The 16,214-nt window shown below is 50.0% G+C and overlaps 1 protein-coding gene across 1 annotated transcript in view; it reads right to left on the bottom strand.

The window, feature by feature from the left end:
- The window catches only part of LOC144760988 (olfactory receptor 5AP2-like), a 29,019-nt gene extending 17,659 nt beyond the window's left edge, over positions 1-11,360 (bottom strand). Inside the window, exon 1 of the mRNA XM_078646564.1 lies at positions 11,314-11,360. Within this exon, the coding sequence (XP_078502690.1) occupies positions 11,314-11,360 (47 nt within the window). The remainder of the gene's footprint in view (positions 1-11,313) is intronic.
- Positions 11,361-16,214: the final 4,854 nt, after the last annotated feature.

Below are 16,214 nucleotides of genomic sequence, written 5' to 3'. Positions count from 1 at the left end.
AGCGCACACTGCTAGCCCCTCCTCCGGATCGCCCCTCGGGACTCTGGTATTTGTAGTTCTTTAGTGGATCACCCAGGTGGGTGCAAGTCGGTACTTGTTGGACTGATGAATCTCTAGACCCGATACATGTCCCGGGTTTTAGGATATCGCCCGAGACATGTCTCGGGTTTCGGGATAACTTCCCTCATCAGTAGAGAAAGATAGTTAGGGGTGGAAGAGAAGGCCGCCACACAACAGTCAAAGGCCTCGATACCAGAACCGGCACGCAGGTGCGTCGTCCAAGAGCCCGTCGGGCCAAAGCTCAAGGGAGCCATATTGTGTTAAGTCATCAATGGAGCGCACACCGCTAGCCCCTCCTCTGGATCGCCCCTCTGGACTCTGGTTCTTGTAGTTCTTTAGTGGATCACCCAGGTGGGTGCAAGTCGGTACTTGTTGGACTGATGAATCTCTAGACCCGATACATGTCCCGGGTTTTAGGATATCGCCCGAGACATGTCTCGGGTTTCGGGATAACTTCCCTCATCAGTAGAGAAAGATAGTTAGGGGTGGAAGAGAAGACCGCCACACAACAGTCAAAGGCCTCGATGCCAGAACCGGCACGCAGGTGCGTCGTCCAAGAGCCCGTCGGCCCAAAGCTCAAGGGAGCCATATTGTGTTTAGTTATCAATGGAGCGCACACCGCTAGCCCCTCCTCCGGATCGCCCCTCGGGACTCTGGTACTTGTAGTTCTTTAGTGGATCACCCAGGTGGGTGCAAGTCGGTACTTGTTGGACTGATGAATCTCTAGACCCGATACATGTCCCGGGTTTTAGGATATCGCCCGAGACATGTCTCGGGTTTCGGGATAACTTCCCTCATCAGTAGAGAAAGATAGTTAGGGGTGGAAGAGAAGGCCGCCACACAACAGTCAAAGGCCTCGATGCCAGAACCGGCACGCAGGTGCGTCGTCCAAGAGCCCGTTGGCCCAAAGCTCAAGGGAGCCATATTGTGTTTAGTCATCAATAGAGCGCACACCGCTAGCCCCTCCTCCGGATCGCCCCTCGGGACTCTGGTATTTGTAGTTCTTTAGTGGATCACTCAGGTGGGTGCAAGTCGGTACTTATTGGACTGATGAATCTCTAGACCCGATACATGTCCCGGGTTTTAGGACATCGCCTGCGTGCCGGTTCGGGCATCGAGGCCATTGACGGTTGTTTGGCGGCCTTCTCTTCCACCCCTAACAATTTTTTCTACTGATGACGGAAGTTATCCCGAAACCCGAGCCATGTCTCGGGCGATATCCAAAAACCCGGGACATGTATCGGGTCTAGAGATCATCAGTTCAACAAGTACCTACTTGCACCCACATGGGTGAACCACTCAAGAACTCCTTGTACCAGAGTCCCTAGGGGCGATCCGGAGGAGGGGCTAGCGGTGTGCGGTCCATTGCGATGGTTTCTACAAATTGGCTCCCTTGAGCTTTGAGCCGACGGGCTCCTGGACGACGCACCTGCGTGCCGGTTTGGGCATCGAGGCCATTGACGGTTGTTTGGCGGCCTTCTCTTCCACCCCTAACAATTTTCTCTACTGATGACGGAAGTTATCCCGAAACCCGAGCCATGTCTCGGGCGATATCCAAAAACCCGGGACATGTATAGGGTCTAGAGATCATCAGTTCAACAAGTACCTACTTGCACCCACATGGGTGAACCACTCAAGAACTCCATGTACCAGAGTCCCTAGGGGCGATCCGGAGGAGGGGCTAGCGGTGTGCGGTCCATTGCGATGGTTTCTACAAATTGGCTCCCTTGAGCTTTGAGCCGACGGGCTCCTGGACGACGCACCTGCGTGCCGGTTTGGGCATCGAGGCCATTGACGGTTGTTTGGCGGCCTTCTCTTCCACCCCTAACAATTTTCTCTACTGATGACGGAAGTTATCCCGAAACCCGAGCCATGTCTCGGGCGATATCCAAAAACCCGGGACATGTTTCGGGTCTAGAGATCATCAGTTCAACAAGTACCTACTTGCACCCACATGGGTGAACCACTCAAGAACTCCATGTACCAGAGTCCCTAGGGGCGATCCGGAGGAGGGGCTAGCGGTGTGCGGTCCATTGCGATGGTTTCTACAAATTGGCTCCCTTGAGCTTTGAGCCGACGGGCTCCTGGACGATCCACCTGCGTGCCGGTTCGGGCATCGAGGCCATTGGCGGTTGTTTGGCGGCCTTCTCTTCCACCCCTAACAATTTTCTCTACTGATGACGGAAGTTATCCCGAAACCCGAGCCATGTCTCGGGCGATATCCCAAAAACCCGGGACATGTATCGGGTCTAGAGATCATCAGTTCAACAAGTACCTACTTGCACCCACATGGGTGAACCACTCAAGAACTCCATGTACCAGAGTCCCTAGGGGCGATCCGGAAGAGGGGCTAGCGGTATGCGGTCCATTGCGATGGTTTCTACAAATTGGCTCCCTTGAGATTTGAGCCGACGGGCTCCTGGACGACGCACCTGCGTGCCGGTTCGGGCATCGAGACCATTGACGGTTGTTTGGCGGCCTTCTCTTCCACCCCTAACAATTTTCTCTACTGATGACGGAAGTTATCCCGAAACCCGAGCCATGTCTCGGGCGATATCCAAAAACCCGGGACATGTATCGGGTCTAGAGATCATCAGTTCAACAAGTACCTACTTGCACCCACATGGGTGAACCACTCAAGAACTCCTTGTTCCAGAGTCCCCAGGGGCGATCCGGAGGAGGGGCTAGCGGTGTGCGGTCCATTGCGATGGTTTCTACAAATTGGCTCCCTTGAGCTTTGAGCCGACGGACTCCTGGACGACGCACCTGCGTGCCGGTTCGGGCATCGAGGCCATTGACGGTTGTTTGGCGGCCTTCTCTTCCACCCCTAACAATTTTCTCTACTGATGACGGAAGTTATCCCGAAACCCGAGCCATGTCTCGGGCGATATCCAAAAACCCGGGACATGTATGGGGTCTAGAGATCATCAGTTCAACAAGTACCTACTTGTCTTGCACCCACATGGGTGAACCACTCAATAACTCCATGTACCAGAGTCCCTAGGGGCGATCCGGAGGAGGGGCTAGCAGTGTGCGGTCCATTGCGATGGTTTCTACAAATTGGCTCCCTTGAGCTTTGAGTCGACGGGCTCCTGGATGACGCACCTGCGTGCCGGTTCGGGCATCGAGGCCATTGACGGTTGTTTGGCGGCCTTCTCTTCCACCCCTAACAATTTTCTCTACTGATGACGGAAGTTATCCCGAAACCCGAGCCATGTCTCGGGCGATATCCAAAAACCCGGGACATGTATCTTGTCTAGAGATCATCAGTTCAACAAGTACCTACTTGCACCCACATGGGTGAACCACTCAAGAACTCCATGTACCAGAGTCCCTAGGGGCGATCCGGAGGAGGGGCTAGCGGTGTGCGGTCCATTGCGATGGTTTCTACAAATTGACTCCCTTGAGCTTTGAGCCGACGGGCTCCTGGAGGACGCACCTGCGTGCCGGTTCGGGCATCGAGGCCATTGACGGTTGTTTGGCGGCCTTCTCTTCCACCCCTAACAATTTTCTCTACTGATGACAGAAGTTATCCCGAAACGCGAGCCATGTCTCGGGCGATATCCAAAAACCCGGGACATGTATCGGGTCTTGAGATCATCAGTTCAACAAGTACCTACTTGCACCCACATGGGTGAACCACTCAAGAACTCCATGTACCAGAGTCCCTAGGGGCGATCCGGAAGAGGGGCTAGCGGTATGCGGTCCATTGCGATGGTTTCTACAAATTGGCTCCCTTGAGATTTGAGCCGACGGGCTCCTGGACGACGCACATGCGTGCCGGTTTGGGCATCGAGGCCATTGACGGTTGTTTGGCGGCCTTCTCTTCCACCCCTAACAATTTTCTCTACTGATGACGGAAGTTATCCCGAAACCCGAGCCATGTCTCGGGCGATATCCAAAAACCCGGGACATGTATCGGGTCTAGAGATCATCAGTTCAACAAGTACCTACTTGCACCCACATGGGTGAACCACTCAAGAACTCCATGTACCAGAGTCCCTAGGGGCGATCCGGAAGAGGGGCTAGCGGTATGCGGTCCATTGCGATGGTTTCTACAAATTGGCTCCCTTGAGATTTGAGCCGACGGGCTCCTGGACGACGCACCTGCGTGCCGGTTCGGGCATCGAGACCATTGACGGTTGTTTGGCGGCCTTCTCTTCCACCCCTAACAATTTTCTCTACTGATGACGGAAGTTATCCCGAAACCCGAGCCATGTCTCGGGCGATATCCAAAAACCCGGGACATGTATCGGGTCTAGAGATCATCAGTTCAACAAGTACCTACTTGCACCCACATGGGTGAACCACTCAAGAACTCCTTGTTCCAGAGTCCCCAGGGGCGATCCGGAGGAGGGGCTAGCGGTGTGCGGTCCATTGCGATGGTTTCTACAAATTGGCTCCCTTGAGCTTTGAGCCGACGGACTCCTGGACGACGCACCTGCGTGCCGGTTCGGGCATCGAAGCCATTGACGGTTGTTTGGCGGCCTTCTCTTCCACCCCTAACAATTTTCTCTACTGATGACGGAAGTTATCCCGAAACCCGAGCCATGTCTCGGGCGATATCCAAAAACCCGGGACATGTATGGGGTCTAGAGATCATCAGTTCAACAAGTACCTACTTGTCTTGCACCCACATGGGTGAACCACTCAATAACTCCATGTACCAGAGTCCCTAGGGGCGATCCGGAGGAGGGGCTAGCAGTGTGCGGTCCATTGCGATGGTTTCTACAAATTGGCTCCCTTGAGCTTTGAGTCGACGGGCTCCTGGACGACGCACCTGCGTGCCGGTTCGGGCATCGAGGCCATTGACGGTTGTTTGGCGGCCTTCTCTTCCACCCCTAACAATTTTCTCTACTGATGACGGAAGTTATCCCGAAACCCGAGCCATGTCTCGGGCGATATCCAAAAACCCGGGACATGTATCTTGTCTAGAGATCATCAGTTCAACAAGTACCTACTTGCACCCACATGGGTGAACCACTCAAGAACTCCATGTACCAGAGTCCCTAGGGGCGATCCGGAGGAGGGGCTAGCGGTGTGCGGTCCATTGCGATGGTTTCTACAAATTGACTCCCTTGAGCTTTGAGCCGACGGGCTCCTGGAGGACGCACCTGCGTGCCGGTTCGGGCATCGAGGCCATTGACGGTTGTTTGGCGGCCTTCTCTTCCACCCCTAACAATTTTCTCTACTGATGACAGAAGTTATCCCGAAACGCGAGCCATGTCTCGGGCGATATCCAAAAACCCGGGACATGTATCGGGTCTTGAGATCATCAGTTCAACAAGTACCTACTTGCACCCACATGGGTGAACCACTCAAGAACTCCATGTACCAGAGTCCCTAGGGGCGATCCGGAAGAGGGGCTAGCGGTATGCGGTCCATTGCGATGGTTTCTACAAATTGGCTCCCTTGAGATTTGAGCCGACGGGCTCCTGGACGACGCACATGCGTGCCGGTTCGGGCATCGAGGCCATTGACGGTTGTTTGGCGGCCTTCTCTTCCACCCCTAACAATTTTCTCTACTGATGACGGAAGTTATCCCGAAACCCGAGCCATGTCTCGGGCGATATCCAAAAACCCGGGACATGTATCGGGTCTAGAGATCATCAGTTCAACAAGTACCTACTTGCACCCACATGGGTGAACCACTCAAGAACTCCTTGTTCCAGAGTCCCCAGGGGCGATCCGGAGGAGGGGCTAGCGGTGTGCGGTCCATTGCGATGGTTTCTACAAATTGGCTCCCTTGAGCTTTGAGCCGACGGACTCCTGGACGACGCACCTGCGTGCCGGTTCGGGCATCGAGGCCATTGACGGTTGTTTGGCGGCCTTCTCTTCCATCCCTAACAATTTTCTCTACTGATGACGGAAGTTATCCCGAAACCCGAGCCATGTCTCGGGCGATATCCAAAAACCCGGGACATGTATGGGGTCTAGAGATCATCAGTTCAACAAGTACCTACTTGTCTTGCACCCACATGGGTGAACCACTCAATAACTCCATGTACCAGAGTCCCTAGGGGCGATCCGGAGGAGGGGCTAGCAGTGTGCGGTCCATTGCGATGGTTTCTACAAATTGGCTCCCTTGAGCTTTGAGTCGACGGGCTCCTGGACGACGCACCTGCGTGCCGGTTCGGGCATCGAGGCCATTGACGGTTGTTTGGCGGCCTTCTCTTCCACCCCTAACAATTTTCTCTACTGATGACGGAAGTTATCCCGAAACCCGAGCCATGTCTCGGGCGATATCCAAAAACCCGGGACATGTATCTTGTCTAGAGATCATCAGTTCAACAAGTACCTACTTGCACCCACATGGGTGAACCACTCAAGAACTCCATGTACCAGAGTCCCTAGGGGTGATCCGGAGGAGGGACTAGCGGTGTGCGGTCCATTGCGATGGTTTCTACAAATTGACTCCCTTGAGCTTTGAGCCGACGGGCTCCTGGAGGATGCACCTGCGTGCCGGTTCGGGCATCGAGGCCATTGACGGTTGTTTGGCGGCCTTCTCTTCCACCCCTAACAATTTTCTCTACTGATGACAGAAGTTATCCCGAAACGCGAGCCATGTCTCGGGCGATATCCAAAAACCCGGGACATGTATCGGGTCTTGAGATCATCAGTTCAACAAGTACCTACTTGCACCCACATGGGTAAACCACTCAAGAACTCCATGTACCAGAGTCCCTAGGGGCGATCCGGAGGAGGGGCTAGCGGTGTGCGGTCCATTGCGATGGTTTTTACAAATTGGCTCCCTTGAGCTTTGAGCCGACGGGCTCCTGGACGACGCACCTGCGTGCCGGTTCGGGCATCGAGGCCATTGACGGTTGTTTGGCGGCCTTCTCTTCCACCCCTAACAATTTTCTCTACTGATGACGGAAGTTATCCCGAAACCCGAGCCATGTCTCGGGCGATATCCAAAAACCCGGGAAATGTATCGGGTCTAGAGATCATCAGTTCAACAAGTACCTACTTGCACCCACATGGGTGAACCACTCAAGAACTCCATGTACCAGAGTCCCTAGGGGCGATCCGGAGGAGGGGCTAGCGGTGTGCGGTCCATTGCGATGGTTTCTACAAATTGGCTCCCTTGAGCTTTGAGCCGAACGGCTCCTGGACGACGCACCTGCGTGCCGGTTCGGGCATCTAGGCCATTGACGGTTGTTTGGCGGCCTTCTCTTCCACCCCTAACAATTTTCTCTACTGATGACGGAAGTTATCCCGAAAACCGAGCCATGTCTCGGGCGATATCCAAAAACCCGGGACATGTATCGGGTCTAGAGATCATCAGTTCAACAAGTACCTACTTGCACCCACATGGGTGAACCACTCAAGAACTCCATGTACCAGAGTCCCTAGGGGCGATCCGGAGGAGGAGCTAGCGGTGTGCGGTCCATTGCGAAGGTTTCTACAAATTGGCTCCCTTGAGCTTTGAGCCGACGGGCTCCTGGACGACGCACCTGCGTGCCGGTTCGGGCATCAAGGCCATTGACGGTTGTTTGGCGGCCTTCTCTTCCACCCCTAACAATTTTCTCTACTGATGATGGAAGTTATCCCGAAACCCGAGCCATGTCTCGGGCGATATCCAAAAACCCGGGACATGTATCGGGTCTAGAGATCATCAGTTCAACAAGTACCTACTTGCACCCACATGGATGAACCACTCAAGAACTCCATGTACCAGAGTCCCTAGGGGCGATCCGGAGGAGGGGCTAGCGGTGTGCGGTCCATTGCGATGGTTTCTACAAATTGGCTCCCTTGAGCTTTGAGCCGACGGGCTCCTGGACGACGCACCTGCGTGCCGGTTCGGGCATCGAGGCCATTGACAGTTGTTTGGCGGCCTTCTCTTCCACCCCTAACAATTTTCTCTACTGATGACGGAAGTTATCCCGAAACCCGAGCCATGTCTCAGGCGATATCCAAAAACCCGGGACATGTATCGGGTCTAGAGATCATCAGTTCAACAAGTACCTACTTGCACCCACATGGGTGAACCACTCAAGAACTCCATGTACCAGAGTCCCTAGGGGCGATCCGGAAGAGGGGCTAGCGGTGTGCGGTCCATTGCGATGATTTCTACAAATTGGCTCCCTTAAGCTTTTAGCCGACGGGCTCCTGGACGACGCACCTGCGTGCCAGTTCGGGCATCGAGGCCATTGACGGTTGTTTGGCGGCCTTCTCTTCCACCCCTAACAATTTTCTCTACTGATGACGGAAGTTATCCCGAAACCCGAGCCATGTCTCGGGCGATATCCAAAAACCCGGGACATGTATCGGGTCTAGAGATCATCAGTTCAACAAGTACCTACTTGCACCCACATGGGTGAACCACTCAAGAACTCCATGTACCGGAGTCCCTAGGGGCGATCCGGAGGAGGGGCTAGCGGTGTGCGGTCCATTGCGATGGTTTCTACAAATTGGCTCCCTTGAGCTTTGAGCTGACGGGCTCCTGGACGACGCACCTGCGTGCCGGTTCGGGCATCGAGGCCATTGACGGTTGTTTGGCGGCCTTCTCTTCCACCCCTAACAATTTTCTCTACTGATGACGGAAGTTATCCCGAAACCCGAGCCATGTCTCGGGCGATATCCAAAAACCCGGGACATGTATCGGGTCTAGAGATCATCAGTTCAACAAGTACCTACTTGCACCCACATGGGTGAACCACTCAAGAACTCCATGTACCAGAGTCCCTAGGGGCGATCCGGAGGAGGGGCTAGCGGTGTGCGGTCCATTGCGATGGTTTCTACAAATTGGCTCCCTTGAACTTTGAGCCGACGGGCTCCTGGACCACGCACCTGCGTGCCGGTTTGGGCATCGAGGCCATTGACGGTTGTTTGGCGGCCTTCTCTTCCACCCCTAACAATTTTCTCTACTGATGACGGAAGTTATCCCGAAACCCGAGCCATGTCTCGGGCGATATCCAAAAACCCGGGACATGTATCGGGTCTAGAGATCATCAGTTCAACAAGTACCTACTTGCACCCATATGGGTGAACCACTCAAGAACTCCATGTACCAGAGTCCCTAGGGGCGATCCGGAGGAGGAGCTAGCGGTGTGCGGTCCATTGCGATGGTTTCTACAAATTGGCTCCCTTGAGCTTTGAGCCGACGGGCTCCTGGACGACGCACCTGCGTGCCGGTTCGGGCATCGAGGCCATTGACGGTTGTTTGGCGGCCTTCTCTTCCACCCCTAACAATTTTCCCTACTGATGACGGAAGTTATCCCGAAACCCGAGCCATGTCTCGGGCGATATCCAAAAACCCGGGACATGTATCGGGTCTAGAGATCATCAGTTCAACAAGTACCTACTTGCACCCACATGGGTGAACCACTCAAGAACTCCATGTACCAGAGTCTCTAGGGGCGATCCGGAGGAGGGGCTAGCGGTGTGCGGTCCATTGCGATGGTTTCTACAAATTGGCTCCCTTGAGCTTTGAGCCGATGGGCTCCTGGACGACGTACCCGCGTGCCGGTTCGGGCATCGAGGCCATTGACGGTTGTTTGGCGGCCTTGTCTTCCACCCCTAACAATTTTCTCTACTGATGACGGAAGTTATCCCGAAACCCGAGCCATGTCTCGGGCGATATCCAAAAACCCGGGACATGTATCGGGTCTAGAGATCATCAGTTCAACAAGTACCTACTTGCACCCACATGGGTGAACCACTCAAGAACTCCATGTACCAGAGTCCCTAGGGGCGATCCGGAAGAGGGGCTAGCGGTGTGCGGTCCATTGCGATGGTTTCTACAAATTGGCTCCCTTGAGCTTTGAGCCGACGGTCTCCTGGACGACGCACCTGCGTGCCGGTTCGGGCATCGAGGCCATTGACGGTTGTTTGGCGGCCTTCTCTTCCACCCCTAACAATTTTCTCTACTGATGACGGAAGTTATCCCGAAACCCGAGCCATGTCTCGGGCAATATCCAAAAACACGGGACATGTATCGGGTCTAGAGATCATCAGTTCAACAAGTACCTACTTGCACCCACATGGGTGAACCACTCAAGAACTCCATGTACCAGAGTCCCTAGGGGCGATCCGGAGGAGGGGCTAGCGGTGTGCGGTCCATTGCGATGGTTTCTACAAATTGGCTCCCTTGAGCTTTGAGCCGACGGGCTCCTGGACCACGCACCTGCGTGCCGGTTCGGGCATCGAGGCCATTGACGGTTGTTTGGCGGCCTTCTCTTCCACCCCTAACAATTTTCTCTACTGATGACTGAAGTTATCCCGAAACCCGAGCCATGTCTCGGGCGATATCCAAAAACCCGGGACATGTATCGGGTCTAGAGATCATCAGTTCAACAAGTACCTACTTGCACCCACATGGGTGAACCACTCAAGAGCGCCATGTACCAGAGTCCCTAGGGGCGATCCGGAGGAGGGGCTAGCGGTGTGCGGTCCATTGCGATGGTTTCTACTCATTTGTAGATGTTTCAAATAGAATTGCCATTTGAGTTAACAAGCATGCCCAGTGATATTACCTTAAATTCAGGATTCCTAGACCACCCAGTTCCTGAGGAAGAGACATGAATTTTAATGAATGCCTAATCTTGCCATATTGCCAAAGAAAATTCATGAATATAGCTTCCATTGATTTTATCACTCCCTCATCTATTAAAAAAGGAATGGAGCGAAACAGATAAAAGACTTTGGGGAGCATAGTCATTTTCAGGACATTGGATCTACCTATTAATGACAGATGTAAAGTGTCCATTCTTTTAAGATCCCGCTCGATACTTTTTAATAACGGGACAAAATTATCTTTTATAATAAATTCTGTTGTTGCATTAATTGTTACTTCCAAATATATTGCAGAGTCCACATATCTAAGACCTGATTTAAAAATATTCTTAGTGCAAATTACCTGAGTTTTCCCCCTCATTCAGGCGATATCCTGAATGCCTCCCAAATTCCTTGGTAATTTCAACCAATGCGCGCATGGCTGAAACTGGTTCCACTGTGATTGCTGCCAAGGCATCAGCATAAGCCAATAATTTAGTCTCAAATCTATTTGTTATAAACGGCTTTATCTCCACATTGCACAGGATCTGCCTAATTGGTGGATCTATGTAGATCACAAACAAGATGTGTGAACAGGGACACCCCTGACAGGTCCCCCTCATTATATTGATTCTGCCCGAGCTTTCTCCCATCAACTGCACCTTAGCAACCGGATCAGAATAAATGGCTTTAATGGCAGTCAGGATTCTTGGACCAAACCCTCTCCCCGCCAATACCCCCCACAGATAGTCCTACCTAACGCGGTTGAAGGCTTTTTCAGCGTCGAGGAGGATCATGGCCATCCTCCCCCGACAGCATGGGTATCAAACAAGGATATTGCTTGTCTAATATGATCAGTTGTTCCCCGCCCAGGAATGAACCCATGCTGCCAGGGGGAGACCGGACCGCCAATGACCCTCCCCAAGCGCTTCGCAAAGATTTTAGCATAGATTTTATTATCCACATTTATAAGCGAAAAAGGCCTTTAAGACCCAGGGTTTTCTTTTGGCTTCCCTTTCTTATGGAATACCACAATGTTTGTGTCCTTCCATGTCACTGGTATTACACCAGTGCACATATCTCATTAAATAAGTCTAGTAGCATTGGTGCCACTTCCCTGGAGATACACTTATAGACCTCCAGTGGGATACTATCCGGCTCTGCTGCCTTGCAGGTTGCTAGCTCTTGTAAATCCTCTAAAACTTCGCTGGTCGTCAAAGCTTTTTCCAGTATTTCCCTCTTCAACTCATTCAGCTTGGCGCCTTCATCCGGATATTCCCCCTGTGGCTTCTCCCCCTCCGCCTCTTCGTCGTATAATGTTTGGTAAACACTTTTAAACACCTCAAGGATCTCCTGCGGCTCTACATACTCCTGAATACTAGATATTGTATTCTTGGTAGTGCCCTGTCTGATCCAAAGTGCCAGTGCCTTACTTGCCTGCTCACCTGTTTCGTACATTTTTCCTTTATACGATTGATATCCGGAAGCAGATTTTTTGGCCATTTGTTTATGTATCTCCGCTTTAAAAGAACTAATTCTCAACTGGCTTTCCTTCCCTTCTTTTCCTTGTATAATATCTTGGCCATGTTGCTCTTCAGCTGCCATCAATTCGGCTAATAACCTAACCTGATCTGCCAGCAATTTTTTCCTAATCTGGGAAGCATATCTAATTGTTTCCCCACTTAATGCTGCTTTAAACGTGTCCCAGACACTGTTTCTGGGCGCGCTAAAGCGATTAGCATCAAAAAATTCACTGGTCCATTTCCTCAGATGCTCAACATATGTGCTATCTGCCAGCAGTTTCCTATCAAAAGTCCATACCCTTTGTTTTCTTGCTGGTATTAGAAGGCTGTAGCTCAGATACCGCGGACTATGGTCCGATAAGACCTTTGGGAATTTACTGATATTGACTTTACTCAATTCTTGCGATGAAATTAAAAAAATAATCCAACTTCGTATATTTTTGGTATGGACAAGAAAAGAAAGTGAACCTGGGATTCCCAGGCTTCTTATTTCCCCATACATCTATTAGACCATGATACTGCATCATGGAGCACAAAGCACAAAATACCCTTGGCTTCCAGCCTACATACGGAGTTTTATTACTAAGGTCGGCAGATATATTTAAGTCTCCACATACCACAATGGGGGTGGGCCAATTAGTCAATTCCTTCTCTAGTAATTCAAAGACCTCGCGGTCATCATGGTTAGAACCGTATATCCCACAGATTGTGATACCAAAACACATTTCGGCCAATGCCCATCTCCCTAATGCATCAGCCTTGGAGTGCTAATCCCCCCAAGTCCCGTTTTCCCTAGAATAGCTACCCCTCTTACTGTTGAAGTCTCAGACGAACACTACAGAATATCAAAGCCTCCCACATTAAGCAGCTGTTTTTTTGCCCAAGGTAAATGTGTTTCTTGTAGGCATATGATATCTATATGCTCTGATTTGATAAACTCGGTCAATACCATTCTTACAATTGAACATTTCCTTCACTTTTTGTACCAACAACTGGATAAAGGCGCTACATATTCCAAAAAAGCCATACCCCACTCCCAAAAATGAAAACACATTTGTACCATAAATTCTCCTTTTTTGTCTTTTTCCCCCCTGCTTCCCTTTTCTTGGCGGCTCCACTGGGGGCGTGCGCAGCTTGCATGGCAACTCGCCCTTTCCTAATTCCTGTGCGGACTGCTCCGCTGCCTGTAATTTCCTCCGAGCCGCCAACACCACTGCTGCCTTTGCCGACATTCCAGCCGCTCACTTCGGCTGCTCCCTCCGCCACGCCTCCCGAGCTGAAGCCAGAACAGAGACAGGACAACGCCAGGCACTCGCAGCAGTCCGAGCCCAGACTCCGCGAAGCGTGCTGTCTTTGCCCAGAGCGTACGGTGAGTAATGACCAGCAGCATTAGGTCTTATTCACCCTCCGTGAAAGCTTATAACATTTGCTGCCGATCCGGGGGAACAAACAGAGCCATGCCCTTCCCGCTGCTACTGCATCCGGCCGCTACGCTACGCAGTCGCCATCTTGCCACTTTATTTAACATCTATGTAACTCCCTTGGCAAGATTACTGAGGAATTTAGGATTCATTCCTATCTCCTACTCCGATGACACTCAACTTCTACTCTCCTTTGACAAAGCCAACTCCAACATTCAGACCGCCTTTTCGGAGGGTATGAAAGTCATCACAGACTGGATGAGAAAGAATTTTCTTCAGCTTAATGCAGACAAATCAGAAATAATGTTGTTTGGAGAAGCAGCGGTGAGGTGGTCTCCTAGATGGTGGCCAGAGGAACTAGGCCCTGCCCCAACTCCTAAACAGGTGGTAAAAAATACTGGGGGAGCATTACACCACTACTGCTGGGTCATGCTTTCACACACTCAGTCTCCTTCGAATAGTCTTTCCTCTCCTTTCACTCCATGTGGAAAACCCTGATCCAGGCTGTATTCTAAAGCTGCCTAGACTACTGCAATTGTTTGCTCACTTCAGCTAAGGAAACCTTCATAAAAATACTAAAGGTAGTCCAGAACACGGCAGCCCGCTTGGTTACCAATGCCCCTCCAAGAACAGCTTCTCTCCCTCTACTCCAAAAACTGCACTGGCTTCTGGTGTGGAAGAGGATTAGATTTAAGATCTGTTGTATTGTTTACAAATCTTTAAACAATCTGGGTCCTAGCTATCTGACAGGTACGTTGGAGAGATATATGCCATCTAGGCCCCTCTGGTCAGGGTCCAAAGCTCTTTCTCCATATCCCACATTTAAAAACAGCTTGCATTGGTGGCAAAGTCTTCCCCCACCTAGCTCCACTCTACTGGAACCAACTACCAATTAATTTACGCCAATGCACTATGTTCCTGTTTTTTAGAAATCTGCTGAAAACCACACTGTTCTGATTTGTCTCTCTTTGGTTAGTAATAGCAGTCATAGCGCAGAGATACCCTGAAGGGGTGGTTCGGGTGCTTTATAAATAAATAAATTAGAAAGCATAAATTAAATGAATAAATAAATAATGGCTACCTACACATGTCCCTGTGTACCCCGCCAGTTAGAAGTAAACTGCATTTTTTAGTGTTTGTAATGGGTTTTAGTTCTTCTTTTCAGATTAATAATCCAAATGACTATTTTTTTGTGGCGTTTTACACGTACATTTAACATTTTACAAAATGTTGACCTTTTCTATGGTCTATACATTTTTTAGCAGTACATTAACATAACCAACTGGTGTGAACAAAGCCTTGTGCTTGAACCAAGCTACCAAGCAGTCGCTTGGTAGTCCTCGCAATATCCCGTTTTCAATTGAGGCTCAGATTGTTTAGGCTTTATATAATTGTGGCATTACTCCCAAATATTTGATTACCTACAGCCTCTAGCTGTTTAATTGGCCCATGCAAATGACCTTCTATAAGTGGTTTTAGAATAGGCATGGGTGTTTTGATTAGGGTGAGTATAATACAAGTGAGTCTTTGAGTTTACTTCCCAAAGATATATAAATGTTCTGAGGTTCTAACAACACCTTTTATAAGTATCCATAAATCTCTCAGAAATGCATCTTGTTGCTATAGTCTCTGTACTTGGCTCATAGTACCTAATCTAGAGTTTGGCAGAGGCAGGGGGCATACAAAAAATGGCTATTCAACAGTCCACCGCCACGGAGAACTGTCCGTACTCTTTAGAGTTTGGTGGTTTGGTTGACAAGGTTGTCATCTATTTGCTGCATCCACCATATTTTCCTTATTCTGTTGATAGTGCTATAGCCTCAATATGGCGTATGCACTGATGAAAGTTCAATCCATAATCCACTGTATTGATAGTATAATTTCTCTTGATTGAAATGCTGCTCATCCTAATTGTTGGAGGAAAAAATCATAATTTGCCAAACCCCACCCACAACCCCCACCGAGTCACATAATCTTGCTATTAGAACCCCTGGGATTGTATCTGGTAGTGGTGGTGGAACAAATACACAATGCACAACAAAATAGAAGGTATGGGCTACGTTTTAAACTTTTTGAAATTTAGTATGTAAACCCCCAATGTCACTAAAATCAACTTGATATACACTGGGATATATGTGACAACAATTCCCCCTGCCTCATCAGTAGTTCACATCCTCACACAACATATAACACATTCATGTAACACAATTGTACAACCTCGAATATGTAATGAACTGAACCTATTTTTACAAAACAAATGTATAAAGGCTACCGTACATATAGTACAAATCCATTATACCTAACCTGATTTATCTAATTACTAAAGTATATGTAGAAATACAACAACCCTAAAAAGAAGTGATTTGATTTAAAAAGAAATCTGAGTATGCCTTTGATTCTGTTGTGTACTAACATCCTAATATACAATCATAAAAAAAACACGTACCCCAATGAGACATTACCAAAAAGCATTCACTGTTATGTTATGATTTCAATATTGCACATAATATGACACTCAGAATACACACCAGCATAGCAGACATTGCACTAATAAAGGCTGTGTAGGTATATGCACAATTAATTTATGGCATTTAATTTATGAGATTCTCCAACCATAGCAGCAATGTAAAATATAACCATATAAACCCCCACTTTCATGCCACTCACACGATCATGCTCAGTACTATTTAACCTACCTAATAAACGGGAGAAC

The sequence above is a fragment of the Lissotriton helveticus genome, chromosome 1_1, assembly GCF_964261635.1.
Source record: "Lissotriton helveticus chromosome 1_1, aLisHel1.1, whole genome shotgun sequence".
In the NCBI taxonomy this organism is placed as follows: domain Eukaryota; kingdom Metazoa; phylum Chordata; class Amphibia; order Caudata; family Salamandridae; genus Lissotriton; species Lissotriton helveticus.
This window is presented reverse-complemented; position numbering and strand designations above follow the sequence as displayed.